Source organism: Eleginops maclovinus, chromosome 19, assembly GCF_036324505.1.
Source record: "Eleginops maclovinus isolate JMC-PN-2008 ecotype Puerto Natales chromosome 19, JC_Emac_rtc_rv5, whole genome shotgun sequence".
NCBI lineage: Eukaryota > Metazoa > Chordata > Actinopteri > Perciformes > Eleginopidae > Eleginops > Eleginops maclovinus.
The window spans coordinates 17,164,037-17,181,447 of NC_086367.1; the positions used below are offsets into that span (position 1 = coordinate 17,164,037).

A 17,411-nucleotide genomic window follows, 5' to 3' on the forward strand; every position below is an offset into this window, starting at 1 on the left:
TTTCCTCATTGTTATTGTGCAAAAATAAGACAACATGAACTAGAGGACAATATTTCCAATAATTTATTAAAGCATAATTTTGTAAAGCCAGTTACAAATAAAAAAGAACAACACACATATCTCTCTCTTTCTCTTTTCTTTTTTTAAAACAAGCACAATGTAAATGACGATAATAAGCATAACCTAAGATAAGTATGGGCCCCACTCTGGCCGCCTGCGGCTGATAACAGGACCCTTTGTGATGAAGTTGCCCTTGGAAACAGATTTGCAATCAGAAATCCAACTTAATTTCTCTGTAGTAAACTCACTGATCACATTTCAGCGACTATGGGCAACTTCTTCCCACTCAGTGTAATATCAGTGATCTATGGTTCGGATATTCACTTATATCAGAACCATAGATATAGAATAACTAGAACAGACAGATCCAGGTCCCTCCTTACATATGGCTTATGGGTTCTCTGGTTCTCCTTTCCTTTTAGCCAAAACTGAAATAACTAAAAGTCCTAACAGGAACCTGTGAGTGAGTTCTGCTTATTCTAAATCTATAGGCAGGATTCCAGTGGGCTGTGTGTATGCAGACAGGATCATAGCTAACATTCAGGACTCTGAGGTTGATGTCCTTTGGGTCTTTTCTATATCACTTGTTATTTTATCATATGGTGGTAATGGGAATTGTAATTGTTAACTGAAAAAACATGATTCCATTGTTTTTTTGAGGAAATGTGTGCAGGTCAAACTAATATTTAGCTATTTCTGAACAAAATGCTAATTGAGTTCATTAGGGGATCTTAAAAATTAAGGTCCCATTCAACAAAAGTACATTTTCAATCATGCTTCGATAGAACCATATTGTCTCTTGGTTTCTGTTTGAACTTTACATTTTACTTATAACAAATAGTATTTTTGGAGGTGTTGAAAATCTTGGACTCATGACCTCAGTATAATCCTGGCTACGGCCCTGAACGTGGCACTTCAGGTAGACAAAACATGTCAACCTATGAAGTTCAACTTCATTGAAATATCTGGCATACCATCAATATTTCAGGGCAAATATTAACACAGAAACTAGTTAGAAAAACATCAGATGAACAAAATTGGTTGGGCCATGTCTTGATATTAGTATGTTCCGTGATATGTAAGTATTCCCCCTAGTTATTCAATGTTGGGAAACACTTTGTCTCCAAAGATTTGTTATAGAAGATGGGATAACTATGTCTACCCGCAGTGCCACAGAGAGAGGTGACAGAACAGGGACTTCACTTTCAGTCCACACACACACACACACACACACACACACACACACACACACACACACACACACACACACACACACACACACACACACACACACACACACACACACACACACACACACACACACACACACACACACACACACACACACACACACACACACACACACACACACACACACACACACACACACACACACACAGCAGTGATGACTGTCAGCAGTCCCAATGCCAGATTAAAAGCACCTCCGGGCCCTTATCCTCACAGTGTCTTATCCTATCCGCTCCTTACACCAAGATTGAAATTCCAATATATTTTTATACATTATTCTTCCAAACACTCCTTGCAATACATATAGTACAATTATGTTTAAATAACCCTCTAACTCTTATAATCCCATGCTTTTTTCCCTCTAACTCACAATCACTTCACTGTTCTTCGCAAATGTCAGTTATGTAAATACTTCTTATTTCCAATGAAAACACTCATCATAAATCACTTCTTTATCCCTTTTCTTTTCCAACACTATGAATACACACGCACGCACGCACGCACACATATACACACACACAGCAGCATTCCAGACACAGCACTTCAGGGTGGTTAAGATAGCAGAGGGCATACAGTACAGTAACAGTAGTAGTATCAGTAATAAAAATCACATGTTCATAAACAGGTTGAAAACACAAACAAACTGGAGCTCTTATGCATTATTGTTGTTCATTGATCTTAGTAAATAAATAAAATAAGAAAAGCATGAGCAGATAACGATATACAACACTGTATGGCTCCAATTAATGCTGTGAATTACAACAATGCATACGTCATCAAACACTGTGAAAACATGACCACCAAAGCAGCCCGTCTCATTATGGTCTGTGTTTTTAATAGTTATTTCTCTGTCACATTAATGGCACAGCCAGTGAATGATGTACTGTGTTGGCATTGTTTTTGGACATACAGTAGTCCTTATTAACACCATGTATTTTACACGAGGTGTCACATTGCATTTAGTATAGCATCTGTACAGTGTAGTGGCCCATCGAAAATTCAGTAATTCCTCTTATAACATGTGATATACAGTACAAAACAATACATGTTGATTCAGTTTGTGTGTATGTGAATATACAGTAGATATATGCCGTGTGTATTACAAGTAGACAGAGACAGGGACAGGTTTTGTTTAATACTATTCTCGATGATATTGTTCTCTTTGTAGTGCTGAGGGAGGCTGTTTCCCATGCACTGACTCTCCATGTCGAGTTAAACATGACCAGAGAGCCTCCAAAGCAAAACCTCTACTCTTTTCTTCTGCAGAACTTCTCTTTGATATCGTTCAGAAATATTTAAAGCCACTTCCTTTGGCTGCCTTTGCTTTTGGTGGCCACACGGTGGCACTGACGAGTGAGCGAGTGAACACTAAATGTGGAGCTCATTTTCCCCCTTTAGTAGCCCCGACGAAGAATCATTGAGTCCCTTTTCTCAGTCACAAACAGATGTGATAGAGCTGATGTTACATATAAACAACAGAAAGAGAACAAGAAAGAGAAAGCAAGCAAAAATTTAGCGTAATAACTTAATATCAACAGCAAACAAAGATGCAACAGGAGTGAGGACACGTGAAGAGAAAGAGAGAGACTCTTGAAATTGGAGGAGTGAGAAAGAAACAGATTTAACTGAGAAAGTGTGGCTTTCTTCTGTCTGGCAGTGCACTTGGTGGGTGGATAGGGGGTGGCCACCTGGAATAGACTTGTATTGGGCGGCTGACTTGTGCTTGTTATTACTGAGTTTTGTCCAGAAAAGGGATGCGGAGAGAAGTTTGGAGTGTGCTTGAACATCTACATGCAGGACTACAACTGGCGGGTTATGTATTTGAAAGGACCGTCCCAAAAAGCAGGTGGTTTTTCTTTGTCATGCATGTTTAAATAGATCCCCCTATCCCAAGTAAGACACAGGCCAGTAGAGTGTGCGTTTGGCGTCTGTGTCCACTTCCATCTTTATTTTCCTCCCATTCGATCATCCATCACTCTTTATTCAGCCTTGAGGAATAGCTGGTTGGTGCGACTGCCTCCATATAAAAACCAACCAATGCAGGGGGGGCCAGAGGCGTCTGTGGCCCCTGGATGAATCAAGGGCTGTGATTGGTTTGTGGGAATCACCTGGCCCAGGAACTGCTGGTGCTGGTAATTGACATGGTGCTGCAGCGTTTCTTCACTACCATATTAATGTAGGCCCGCATGATCTTGGTGATCTCCCCAACCTAAAGACACAGAATGAAGTGATGGGTTAATATGTTTCTAGCTGTGATATTATCTTTTATTTATTCAAGAGAAAAATATGATTGAACATGATTGCATTAATGAAAACATCAAAAGTTTGATGTCCGTGCGTCCTAAAACCTCCTTTAAAGTCATACAGAGGAACCAGTTCCCTGTAATAAAGTTGATAAATTACAACTTTCCTAGTCAGATCCTGATCGAAACAACCGGTGCAGCCCTAAAAGGAAGTACATTTTTTCTTTATTAGAAAAGCTCATGAATATTGAGCTCTCACCAGTGGTGTCTCGAAGAACATCTCCCTCTCGTCCACAGAGATCTTGTAGGTGCAGGGCTGTGAAGCCCCAAAGAAAGTGATGTGAACATATTGGAAGGTCTCTAGGGGCTTCGGTTCGCCTCGCTTATACACCGACAAGTTGTCAGCACTCACACTCAGCCACAGATCATGAGGGAAACCACCCTCTTTACACTACAGAAAACAAGAAAATGAAGAGGTTACTTATTGGTTTTTGTAACTATCCTTTCTATCCCCGATTTCCTCTACTATTTTCTCACCTCCACATCAAACAGAGTAGATCCATATCCAGGCCATTCTTTGATAATGCTCATGTATTTAAGCATGGCCTGATGCTGGGGCATGCCCTGCAGCCGGGTCCACTTCTCCAGCACGCTGGTCCGTGTGGCGGACGTCTCCTCCTTCACCCACATCTCCAGGTTCTCCTCCTCCACCTGCAACGACACACGTATGCCAATCAATGAAGAACACTTAAAGTTAAAAGAAAGCAAATCCAGTTTGTGTGAATGTAAATCTTTCATTTGGTAACCAGACTGGTCTGACCGACCTTATGGGAATTGTGCAGAATAAAGACATTTATCATGATGGACCCTCTTAAGATTATGTTATCTAGAAATTATTTAAACATTTTAGTCAACCATTTTGTATTTTGTGTAGTCCTTGCTTAAGTCTGCAATCTGTTTAACTTCCATCTGAGCTTTAAAATATCTGCCCTGTATGGTTGCATTGTAGATTAATTACAGATCCTTTGCAATAAAATGGGCTTCACTTGCACCACTGACCTTCTGCTTCTTCAGTGATCCAGTTTTAAAACTTCTCCTCAGGCTGCCATCCAGGAAGCTCGGGGTCCTTCGCTTCTCGACAGTGACAGCTCCCGGTCCTCCCACCATTCCTTTCCCGTCTCCTGCTCCTGCTCCACCTCCCCCGGCTCCACCCGCCGCCCCCGCGCCCTGCTTGGTGGAGTGTAGGATGCGATTGCGGAGACGTCCGATCGGATAAACGCTTCCCAGGCTCCATCCGGCCCGACCTGCCCCATCGCCGTGGAGATACTGGAGGCGTAAAGCTGCCAGGTGCTGCAAAGTCTCCTCTGAGGCCGGGAAGTGACCGCTTATCAAAGACTCATGGGCCTGAGAGAGAAAACAAAAGATGTGTTGTGTATCATACATAGAGAATGAAAAAACATTTACGTTTATAAAAAATACTGAAACAATGTTGGTGTGCAAAGCTTACCTGCTCAAACATAAACGCAAACTCCACTCCTTCTTTTGGCATGCTCTCTACATCTAAGAAGCAGTAGAGCTTGAAGTAGAGTTTCCATTCTCCTTCTTCCTCCTCTTCATCACTGCCTGCCAACCTGGATAACAGAGTAGACGCTTATTAATCATAAGACCAAAACAATCAACTTTTCTAGGTCAGTATTTAGACTAGATGACAGCGGTATACCTTTCGAACTTGGCCAGAACATCTGCCACGATCACTCTGCTCTCCAAAGCTCGATCTGTGCAGGAGTTGTGTTCGAACAGAGAAAACAGGTTCTTGCTCTCCTCCATGGCCAAACCTCTGATCAACTTCTCCACAACCTGCAGCAGCAACATAAACACACAGACGGTTTATAACAACACACTGCATTTCAACCATTATTTCCTGTACCGGATCTTAACTAGATTTGTTTGACTGAGAGGATGATATGTCAGTTGTGAGTGCACCTCTCCAGCTGTGGTGTGGGAATTGATGGAGATCTTGCAGGAGCCTCCTCCGTGGCAGTAGACGGTGGTGCTCATTTCCTGTCTCACCAGCAGGGCGGCGATCTCCTCCTGAGAGGGAACAAACTCACGAGTCTTGGTCTTCTTCAGGGATTCCCCGATGAAACCGCCGTAACGCTCGATATCCGTACCAGGATAACGTTCCCGTACCCTGAGCGAGTAACATTTTTTTGCCATTAGTGATAGATCAAGAAAAGCACAATATATAATACAAAAACACACACTCACCTCTTCAGGTGGAAGCGGAGGTATCTGAGGATGACTCGACTGGGGAGGAAGGTGCAGCTCATGCAGGTGAGCAGGTGCCAGTGGGCCCGGTTGGCGGGGCTGTTAGGCTGAGGCACATGATTAGTCTGCTTGATCACCTGACAATATACCTGAAAAAAAAAAAACATGCAAGGGAAATTTGAGAAATGTGAAGTTTCAATGAACATTTGACAGCATAGCCAAATGTCAGACCCCTTTCTGAAATACTACACTCATATTTTGTAGTGGAAAAACTCTCTGTGGTGGAGAGACATCACTTCATAGTTCATACTTCTGTGTCCCTTTTAGTACATGCCCTTTTGTCATCTGAGATTATTGCTTTAATCTTGTTATTCTAACCCTTTTTAAGTTTAAAAAGTTCTCACCTCATACTACACACCTTTATTATAATATTATGTTGAAACTCTAAGAGATCAGAAAAGAAAGTAAATGAAGTACCTCATCCCTGAGAGGGCGCAGGTCCTGGCAGGTCTGCAGGATGCCCTGAATGATGGGCACTGTGTCCGCCAGCGTCTCCATCTCCTGCAGTGAGTTGAAAACTCGCACCGCCTCATCCTGCAGACTGGCATAGCCCTGCTGCCTTTGTACTGCAAATAAACGAAGACAAAAGGAGAATGGTGAGCAAAGACAGAGAAGAAGAAGAAATAACATGTAGTTTATCAAAGATGACAGAAATAAAAATCATTAAGTTAAGGCAAGATGTAAAGGAGGATTCAAAGAGAAAATATAAAAGATGTTTCATAAATCATGGTCCAGTGTACCCTTAAGTGTTTAAGAAAGCAAGTACTAAAGCACTTTTCAGCATTTACAGAATCGACCAGTTCTAATCATGGCTGCGGCATCAGCTTATTTCACTCACTTAGTAACCTTCATAAGGAAAAAGACTATTTGACTCCAGTCCAAGCTCTAGAGTTTAAATTGTTGGGTTTTACTTACGGATGGTGACCTCTCCGTAAGGGAGTGGCAGTAGAGGCGAGTGCAGAGGATGCTGCGTGTATCTGAGGATGGGGTTCCTGCGGTACATCTGCTCCACGATGTCTGGGTTCACACTGTTCTCCTGAGAGCACACAAGGTTTAAAAGGATTAAAGTTTGCAGTCAGTGCATGTACAATACATTTAATATGCTTACTTAACAGATTTGTTTTTTACCTTGATGTCTCTGATGAGCTGCAGAGTCGGGGTCTCTATCGGGGTCTTGCTGTCTATGACTCCCTGTATGGCAGCTGTCCACCTCATGGCCTCGTTCAGCATCTTGGTGTAGAGGCGGTAGGAATGCTTCCTCCCGTAGACGATGATGTTCCAGTATCCTTTTAAAAACAGCACTCATACATTAATACTTAAGTAATAAACCAAAATGATCTTGCTACATGTAATCTCAAACATCCTACGTCTAATCCTGGATTAAATTTGCCCTTTTGCATTCTCTTTGCTCACCTGTCTCCCTGTGCACTCGTTCATCCGGCTGAATGATGGAGCAGAGCGAGTTAAGGACCAGAGTTCCCATCTTGGAGGAGTTGCGCTCAGAGCTCTTGTAGTAATCCAGGGAGCTATGGGTCAAAACAAACCAGCGCTTCTTCAGCTTCAGGGAGGTGCTCTTAGCATTCGTCTTCATCTCTTTTTGGAGCCAGCCTGAAAGACAAATAAAGGGAGAGGGGAGGGAGAGAAGGGGAAAGATGTAATGAATATGAAGAGGAACAAAAGGGGCATGCAATTATTCAATATCATCATTTATTTCCTCGTCTATTCGTATTGTGACACATTTGGATTATAATATCTGATATGAGATTTTGTCACAAGAGGATCTGTGTTCTTAAAATATAAATTAATTAAAAATAATTCAGCTGCATTAAGCCAAACATGGAAAAGGTCCGTTTCCGTCTTAGATCTCAAATTCACATTAGAGCCTTATTTTATTTTAAATGGTAAGCATACCTTAAGTGAAAGAGTTACTATATTTTAACACACTGACATACCGTTTAAAAAAACTATTATCTCCATCCATACCGCACCCTATTTTGCAAGCTTTTTAATAAATCCCCAAATATGTTTAGTGTTGAAATGAGTTCTCACCTCTGCAGAGGAACTCCTGTCCGTCTATCCTGGCGTCTCCTTTGGGTTTCTGCAGCAGGCTGATCCAGTGGTGCATCTCCTCCGGTGTGTCGCTGTTGCAGTGGATCACACGGTTCGCCGTAATGATGACAAAAGAGTTGGGCCTGCAAAGGTCAAATGATAGACTTTTGAGTAAAAAAGTCCACTTTAAGATATTTCAAATGTAGTTGTAATTATAAATCGATAGTGATGGCATATTGGGTTCTCCAGTTTTACAGATCATTTCGAAATAAAAGCTTGAGTCTAATGATTCTACACTAATTGGAGGGATGCGTTTTCTACAATAGATTTTCATTTTCCAGGGACTGACACCACATAAAAGCTATTTTGTTTAATCATTAATTCAACTTACCGATCAGGGTTGTCTGAAGCACAAACAGAGTCGATCAGCCCCACGTCAAGAGTTCCCTGAGGGACGAATCAAGAAGGAGGAGAATTTAAACGTTTATTAATGGTGCCCGTTTGCTTCTACTGTGAAATGTAAGCAATAATAAAGTAATCTAACTCAACACAAGCCATAACAAGTTATTGGTATGTTTTTATTGGAGACTGACCACAGCGTTCTTTGGGTTGGCCTGTTCATGGGACATCTCCAGCAGCTGCTCGGGAGTGCACACACGCACCTTACTAAGCATATTAAACCACCCACTGCACAGAAACACAGAGAAGTTTAAATATATTAATCCATTTGGTAAGTTCTTGACGTTACCTACAAAATCACTCAAGTCTCCACCTCACCTTGCATCCTCTGGTGACTCAGCAAACACCTGATACGTCCTGTCATCTGTCACGATGTTCAGAGCATTCTCCTTCTCATGATTATTCACTATCTCTCTGTAAACATACAAACATTGAAGATCTGAAACCTCTAGTTGTTGAAACAGAGAAACAGTGCATCTCTTTTTGTTTTTGGCTATAGAGCTTTCTGGAAACCTTACTTGGCAGCTTTGATGTCGATGGTTCCCTTCAGCTTCTCCTCGCTGTCGTTCTCGTAGTACATCAGTTTACAGTCCCTCAGCACAAACCAGCGCATCTTCCAGTTTCTGAGGCAGAGAGAAACAATAAAACAAGGCCAAGAAAACTAATCTAGACTCTATAAAGGTGTATGTAAATTACACAGCTCTTTATGGACTTCTTGATCTAGAATATAAGTGAATTAAGTTTATTTTTATGGAATACCTCAGGTTCATTTTACAAACACGTAGAATGGAAGTAACATAATGCTTAAGTTAAGGTATATAAGTCTCATTTAAGACTTGAAAAATATTATTTTGCTTTCTTCATAATCTAGAGTCAGTGGAATTTGTATAACATATATCTTTTTGTTTCATTTTCACACATGTAACTGTTTTATACATGTTCCTTTTTTTTTTACAATTTATAATCTAATTAAGGTAATTCAAATGTATTTATGTTTTGTGAATATTTGGAACAGTATTTTATGTGTAAGTTGTTTATGATAGGATAACAAAACCAAGCAGCAAGCAACATAATCTTTACCAAAAAGAAACTGTGCTATTTTTCCCACTTAAATGTAATCTTTTTCCTGTATATTTACTTAGATTATGTACTATGTAAGAAGATAATGGTGTAGAATTTGAACAAAGACTCCAAATGTAAAATCTCAGAAAGGTATAGGCTCTTGAGAGGGACACTGTAGTCTTCCAGCTCTGCAGAGGGCTCAAAGCATCGGTTAGACAACACAGATGGTCACTCACAAATTCATCATTCACCTCAAAATTGCACTGACAAGCCCTCCCATCAAAGATTGTGATTTATATAGCATGCAGTCTGCACTCAGTAACAACTACAACAACCTCCGTGAGAGAGTCGAGAGGCCTCCTCCCTTCTTGTAGAGCCAGCCGGACTTCAGAGACTCCTGTTTGGACCGGAACCACATGAAGGTTTCATCCTTCAACACGCACCAACGCCTCCTCCACGGATCATCAGACCGGCTGAGGGAGCAGAGAAGAAAATACTGTCATAAAAATAAAAAAGGCGGACATGGTTTAACTTTAAAATGAGAGAGAAAAGAGTTGAAGAAACACAGATCATATTTTGTATACCCACCCTTCATGTAGAGGTAGCCGTGGAAATATGGCGGTCCATTCCCATTAAATAAGGTCACTCTGCCGTTATTCACTTCTTCATCAGTGTCCATCATGCCGTCATGTTCATCGTCACTGTCTGCGTACTGCAACATCGTACAGTAACATGGATTATTTCTTGCACATAATTACAAATCAACAAGAGAAGGAACATCTCATTATCGGATTTCCTTCAACAATAATTAGAATTTCACTGCAGAGCTGCTCATACATGTCTGCGTGCACGCGTGTGAGGATGCGTGTGAGTGTGTGTCCTCACAGAGTCGGAGCTGCCTCTGTAGGACTCAATGCTGGCGTTGGTGCACGTCGACTTCCTCGGGTGCTCCTCGTCCGTCACGGTGGTGCTCCCGCGGTTGCTCCCGGAAACGGAGCTGTCGTCCCCGGCGTTGACGGAGCCCTCCTCCTCCTCCTGGTCGTAGTCGGACTCGGTGTCGGCCGGCATGCTGTAGATGGGCTCCTCTCCGTCTACCAGGCTCTCCACCATGCTCACCTGCCTCTCTAAGTCTCCATCTTTCTTTTCCCCGTCTCCTGGGTGAGGTGGTGGTGGAGGAGGTGGAGGAGGGACAGGAGCACCATCTCCGGGTAGAGGGAGAGGCGGAGGAATTCCAGGAACAGGGGTACCATCTGCGAGCAGAGGAGGTGGAGGAGGCACTGTCCCCTCTGCGAAAGCAGGCGGGGGAGGAGGGAGGTGAGCGAATATTTCCTGATCGATAGGAGCGTCTGTCTCAGCAGGAGGAGGGAAGTCAGGAAGGGGGATGCACTCCTCCTCAGCATGAAACCCCTCGTCCACCTCCTCCTCTTTGGAAGCTCCTCTGGTGGCATTTGCGGGTTTTGGGGGTTTCGCCTCGGCAGCAGGCTGGGCTACTTCTGCTGCGCCCATCGAAGGGTCCACACCTCCAAAGTTCAGGAGGTCGATGAGCTCCGTGGCCTTGCGGGACGCCTCCTTCTTCATGCGTTTGAGCTCAGCATCCCGGCGCAGCTGCAGCTCCTGCTTGGAGGACTCGCACAGCTGGGACACCTCGTCCTCTCGCTTCTTCTGCAAGCGCTCGATCTCTCGCTCCAACTGCAGGATGTCATTCATCTGCCGGGCCTCATCCTAGATTGGGGGAGAGAAGAGAAGGGGGCATAGTAAGCATCAATACTTGCTTTATTCTGTATAAATAGGAAGAATCAAATGCGTTAGAGTTGGAGAAAACGCACTGAAGGTTCATCATCGCCCTCTGTTGATTCAGCCTTTTTCTCTGCTCCTTTTTTTCTCCTCCGCCGCCCCCTCGTCTTTCTTCTTCTCTGGTTCCTCCTTCTTCTTCTTCTCCTCTCTGAGCTTTCGAACGTGCGTACGAGCCACCTGACCTCGTCTGTGTCTCTGCAGCACCAGCGCTGCCTTACGTTGCTTCACAAACCGCCTGCGTTGGATTTGCCTTCTGAGGTGTTTCTGGAGAGTGACGACAGCGGCACGAGCACGCTTGAAGAACTTCCTGTGGATCAGGACAAAACATATAAAACACAGTGAATAGGAAATGGAATAAATATATTTTAGTTACTTATAGTAGGTGCTTACTTAGCACAGAAAGTGAGGAGGTGGGCTCGAATTATCATGGCAGCTTGACGTCGGACTTCATCTCTGTCTTTCTCTAAACGCTGCTCCAGAGCCTCTTTCATAAACACCTGCAGAACAAAGGAGAATCGTTAGGAGGAAGTCCTTTTAAAGTGAAATAGAAAACTTATACAAACTTGAGATGAGTCTGAAATAGGTTTCCGAATACTACTAAATCTTACCTTGGTTTTGCCTAACTGCCATTCTTTCTTGGTCTTGTCATATCTGAGCAGAAGGTCTGTACTTTTCTTCTTATCATCTCCTGCTGCTGCTGATGATGAAGGGGATTTCTCTTTCTGAATGATTTTATACCTGGCAGGCAGAAGAAAAATTGTGAGAGACAAACAAAAGAGAGATCTCAGCAAAAATGTAAAAAACCAAAAGACACTTAAAAAGACGCACACCCACACATGAGATAAAAGTAGGACAAATTTAGAGATGCTAACCGAATGGCAAAGTCTTTGAAAGTTCTGCGGACGGGGAACCCGGCCCGACGGATTTTCACCGTCTCCAACATCCCAGAGTACCTCAGCTGGTTCAGGACGACCTCAGGGCTAAAAATACTTGGATTCTACAAGTAAAAAGATACCAATTATTTAACATTAACATTCAACATCACTGATACTTCATAAAGGGCTTGGCAAACAGGCTGTAATGTGAATTTGAGATCTAAGACGGAAACAGACTGACCTTTTCCATGTTTGGCTTAATGCAGCGAATGAAGAAAGGGTTGGAGACACTCAGAGAGGCCATGAGAGAATGTAGTGAGTCCTAAAGACACAGAGAAAGGAACATTTTTTAATATTTTAGCATTTATTTCATATGGTAGTGAATGATTGTCACAGCCGAGGGACAGAAAGATTGATCATCTAAGGCATTTATCAAAGAAAAATGCAAATATGTACACTATTTCCGTAAAACTGTATTGACTTTGTGTGGGATATAACAGGACATCTCTAGCTCTGGCAAAATAAAACACTTAGCATAATTATTTTCTCGGCTCCCTGTGGCGCTGACCTTTGTTATGAGTTATTTTAGAAATATTATAATCTGCTTGCATCACTCACCCTGAACTGGGAGCTCACGGTGGGTTTGCGTCTGGCTGTTCCCATCTTCTCCTCGTTGTTCCGGCTGCCGACCTTCTCAAACAAGTCGTAGATGAAGTCCAGTCTGAGTTGCAAAGAAACCATGATGGATTACATACCTACATATCATACGTTTTGTCAGTGGTAATGTCAGAACTAAAAACAAAAGAGATGTATAAACTGTTCCCTTTTACCCTTCTTTTGACAAGCATTACAAAGCATTAGTTTAAATGACAGAGTATCCTATTACATTTTCAATACATTATTTAAAGTATGTGAATGTCTTGCCTGCTGTCCTTGAGCATGTTTAGGATGTCGTCTCTGAAGGTGTCTCTGTTCTTCTCAAGGATCCCTCGACCATCATACAGGACCTGACCAAGAAAGAGAGGTTCATCATGAATCTCCCAGACTTTAAAACAGTGACTAATACTTGACGTTGACATGAAGCGGCTCAGTTGTACATCACTCACCTCTCCAGCATAATGTTTGATACCAAACTGATGATCGCCAAGTCTGGGCTTGACGTAGAAAGGGTTTGTCTGCAGAAAACAGGAAGATAGCACAGAAGGAAATTAAATAAAATGACGTTTACGACTCAGCTCAACACACTCTTTGAATAATGTATGTAAATAACTCACAGCGTGTCTGCTGTGCAGCTTCTCCAGCAGAGTTAAGTCAGTTCCTTTGGGGAATCGGCTCTCTTCATTCACCAGTGCCAATAGGCCAAGTTTCTAAGAGAGAGACAGTTGGGTGGGGGGGGATATCATGTTATAGCATCAACTTTATGAAATCAGTACCACTTTCTAACATATCAGTCTGATATTATTAGATCAGTTTACAGAGAGCATCCCAGGCTTACAGCACATCCTTTTTTTAACTCACTTCAACACAACTCTGAGAAAACGATGTGCTGTAGAAAATCCTGATGATGAACACACCATTTCTACTTTCAGATGCAAAGATGACATATAGATTTTAAAACATTTGATAAATAAACTGAAACCTATTCATGTAACCGTTGATCCATTTTCTACCTTTTCTATAAGGTCCAGACACTCTGCATTGTCCATCCAGTCTATGGCGTCCCACTGGACACCTTCCCTGTACACGAGAACCAAACAATTACTCACAGAAAATGGATGTACAGTATCAAATTCATCTAATGAAATATGTAAATGTCTGTATGTCTGTGTTTAACACTTTTGAATTACTTCTTGAAATGTTTAGAAAGCTTATCCTTGAATGTTTTCATCGTTTTTATTTACATTTAATTTATATTTTAGGGACATGATACCCATAATAGGCATTCTGTTATGGTTGAACCTAATGTTTGTACATGATCCATTACATATGTAGAAGTTTACCTGTTGTACTCAAGCTGCTCCAGTGAGAAGATATGCTTGTTGAAGTATTCTTGAAGCTTCTCGTTGGCATAGTTGATGTTAAACTGCTCGAACCGATTCACCTGGACACAAAGAAAAATAACCTTTAATAAAGATAAATAAACATCTGCATGCATGTGTGTGTGGGCATGAACAGAATTTAATAAACAGCTTCCAGCTTAAAAGTTTGTTTCTGACCTCAAAGTTCTCAAAGCCGAAGATATCGAGGATGCCGATGGATTTAAAGTTTTCCTTCCCTTTGATTTTCTGATTTATCTTCAGGATGATCCAGGAGAAACACTGGGAATATAACGCCATTGCAACAGAGTCCCGGGAATCCACCGCCTGTGAGAATGAGAGTGTGAGTGTACCAGGAATCAATCAAAAGAGGGAGAATAAATGTGTGGAAATATGTGTGTGTGCTGACCTGCTCTATAGTGAGTGGAGAGCAGATTTCCTCTCCTCGGAGGATTATGGAGCGCTGAGTCAGCACCTCGGACAGCTGGAAGGTATCCAGGCCCAGCAGCTCACTGGCGTTAGTGATCACTGAAAGATTAAAAAAGATGAGTTTGAACTTCTGCGACTCATCTATCTGAGTTTTACTTTCCCTAACTTCCTAACACAAGCAGTGCACTGACCTTGCTTGGTGGTGATCTGTGCTCCTCCTGCAGTCATGAACTCGATGTTTCCCAGCTGTAGGACTCCTGACAGCAGCTTAAACATGTCCCTGATCTCCTCCTCTGAGAAGTCCAACACCTTCAGTGCCTCCTACACGAAGGAAAAAGACACAGCAAAAGTGACGAGGTGCTACCAACAGAAAAGGTGCTCTAAATATCTCAATAAAATGATATAGAGATCTCAATATAGTACCACTGCAAATTCTGCATAAAAAAGAGAGGTTTGATGATATGTGTTTTGACTGTCAACTGTACAAACATTGCTTTGGAGGTGGAGCTGCTCCTAAGGCAGAAATCATTTTGACTTGAAATACAAAAATAAATACAAAAAAGACACTTCAAAATCTAGAACGTGGTGCACATTTTTGGGTTTGTTCTGCTATTTGCAAGCTGCAAAATCTCTTTATAGTTTATAAATATATGTCATTTTTCTTAGTTTCGTAGTTATGGTTTAATGCTTTTAATGCAAATCTGTTATACCTGTTGATGAATAGACTAACAAAAGGAAAAACAACCTGGCAAATAAAAAAAAATGCTGCACATGGAGGCTAGTCCAGAGCAGCTCTTGTCCAAAGGTAATGTTTGTAATACTCAAATCTACTTGACAGGTTAATACTGACCATAACACTGTTATACAGTTCTTTGTCATTCAGACTCTTGTCCTTCAGACATCCTGATTGGTTGAGGTAGTGGAAAGATTCAGGAGGATCCTCCAGCAAGTAGAGGCCTGATAAAGGATCAAATATATAAAGTCAGGGTGATATTGACAGAGATGCACATTGAGATACCTTACTGCACTTCCACGATGTAGATATAGTCTGCAAGTTCCAGTGAAATAACACAAACATGCTTTGACTGATAACAACACAATCTGATGCTATAGATCTTTTTGTATCACAAGTCTTTGATAAAAGTATAATGTATGTCTTGATAATTGGACATTCTGGTGCTTTCACTTACTCTTATTGTCTTTGTTAGCTCCTGACAGCAGAGCGTAGAAGATGTGGTAGTTTCGTTCTCCAGGGTTTTGTCGCACCACTCGGTTCTACAGTAAAATCATTTGCAGAAAAGCCACCGTTAGTGTTTCATTATAGTTCACAATGCAACACTGACAAATCACTCCTTATGAATTTTAACTTGTGCAGACTGCAGACGTGGTTACCTTTTCCAGTAAATCTGAAAGGTAGACCGTCAAGGAATAAACAATAAAACCTGAGTTCTTCTAAAACACATATAATTCAAATACATATTGTAGTGCATTGTTACAGATATATATTTTATATATGAATATAAGGATACAGTCGATGACGCAGCCTCCCTGGATGTTGCCGCCTTCAGAGAAGTGAAGCTGTATGAATTTCCCAAAGCGACTGGAGTTATTGTTGTAAACAGTTTTAGCATTGCCGAAAGCTTCCATGATCGGACTGAAAGAGCAACATACTGCAGTTAGTGCATTTTGTTTAGTCAGCCTGTATCTATGCATGCAACGTTGAATACAGTATACTCATCATGTGCTGCAGAGGTTTAGTTTTACAGATCTGAACTCGTCTATGGAAACTTACTGAGTAAGCATGCTTTTATTCAGCAATGATACCAGAAGGGGTAGTTAAGGTACAGATAAATGTGTGGTTTCCTCTTCATTCTGCTCATCTGTACCTGCTCTGCACGATGGCCTGCTCAACTCGTGTACTTTTCTCCGACGGGGCAGTCCCGGCAGAGTTCTGGCTCATCACAGACAGGAACTGAAGCAACAGCTTAGTGCTCTCCGTCTTCCCTGCACCCGATTCACCACTGGAGAACACACACACACACACACACACACACACACACACACACACACACACACACACACACACACACACACACACACACACACACACACACACACACACACACACACACACACACACACACACACACACACACACACACACACACACACACACACACACACACACAATTTAATTAAATACACTGTGACCTTCTCTGACATTCCCTTATCTCAAACTGGTCTGGTTGTTTAATTGATTTAATTGATCTGCAGATATATTGCATTATCTCCAAGTCCATCTCAATTCAGGAATGAAGAGACAGTTTAATTTAGCACGATGAGATGTCTGACCCTACTTCTCAATTAGCAAAGCAACCAATGAGTAGTTAGCCAACTGAAGGAAGGATGTGTTTCTTTTACTTTATCCACAAACGCAGATGCTTTCTCTATTATGCCATCATCTTTCTCCTTCAGATCTAAATAACAAAAATTCGAGCTTGATCTCAGCTTAGTCTATCGCCCCAAGTAATTGCAAAAATGTTTGAATTTCATTGTCATTGTCTCTCTGTCTGTCTCTGCACTGGTTCCAAGTACATACACTCAAAAAATGTACGTAATGGTGTAAAAATGTTCCTTTATACTAACTGACTCCTGGCTATATCATTGTAGTATTGTTAAAAAGAAATCAATAAGACACAAATTCAAAGACATAAAACATGCACCGGTAACTCTGGTTATGTAGGACTGTAGGAAATGTTGGATTTTTAAAAAAACAAACTGCCCTAATGCCTGGTGGGATATGCTGCTGTCCCGTGACACAGGATTTA

The 17,411-nt window shown here is 41.8% G+C and overlaps 1 protein-coding gene across 1 annotated transcript in view; it reads right to left on the bottom strand.

The window, feature by feature from the left end:
- Window positions 1-1,421: 1,421 nt before the first annotated feature.
- Window positions 1,422-17,411, bottom strand: part of myo10l1 (myosin X, like 1) — a 40,306-nt gene continuing 24,316 nt past the window's right edge. Inside the window, 40 exon segments of the mRNA XM_063908102.1 lie at window positions 1,422-3,517; window positions 3,811-4,002; window positions 4,089-4,262; window positions 4,611-4,955; window positions 5,059-5,182; window positions 5,272-5,408; window positions 5,535-5,742; window positions 5,820-5,968; window positions 6,297-6,445; window positions 6,795-6,915; window positions 7,008-7,165; window positions 7,293-7,487; window positions 7,929-8,071; window positions 8,320-8,375; window positions 8,522-8,615; window positions 8,706-8,801; window positions 8,906-9,010; window positions 9,782-9,922; window positions 10,034-10,161; window positions 10,335-11,171; window positions 11,276-11,320; window positions 11,322-11,550; window positions 11,634-11,740; window positions 11,852-11,981; window positions 12,116-12,240; window positions 12,360-12,440; window positions 12,737-12,839; window positions 13,043-13,125; window positions 13,225-13,293; window positions 13,393-13,485; window positions 13,789-13,855; window positions 14,119-14,219; window positions 14,335-14,481; window positions 14,564-14,682; window positions 14,775-14,904; window positions 15,434-15,540; window positions 15,774-15,858; window positions 15,976-15,989; window positions 16,113-16,237; window positions 16,470-16,604. Coding sequence (XP_063764172.1) covers window positions 3,413-3,517; window positions 3,811-4,002; window positions 4,089-4,262; window positions 4,611-4,955; window positions 5,059-5,182; window positions 5,272-5,408; window positions 5,535-5,742; window positions 5,820-5,968; window positions 6,297-6,445; window positions 6,795-6,915; window positions 7,008-7,165; window positions 7,293-7,487; window positions 7,929-8,071; window positions 8,320-8,375; window positions 8,522-8,615; window positions 8,706-8,801; window positions 8,906-9,010; window positions 9,782-9,922; window positions 10,034-10,161; window positions 10,335-11,171; window positions 11,276-11,320; window positions 11,322-11,550; window positions 11,634-11,740; window positions 11,852-11,981; window positions 12,116-12,240; window positions 12,360-12,440; window positions 12,737-12,839; window positions 13,043-13,125; window positions 13,225-13,293; window positions 13,393-13,485; window positions 13,789-13,855; window positions 14,119-14,219; window positions 14,335-14,481; window positions 14,564-14,682; window positions 14,775-14,904; window positions 15,434-15,540; window positions 15,774-15,858; window positions 15,976-15,989; window positions 16,113-16,237; window positions 16,470-16,604 — 5,752 coding nt within the window. The 3' untranslated portion in view covers window positions 1,422-3,412.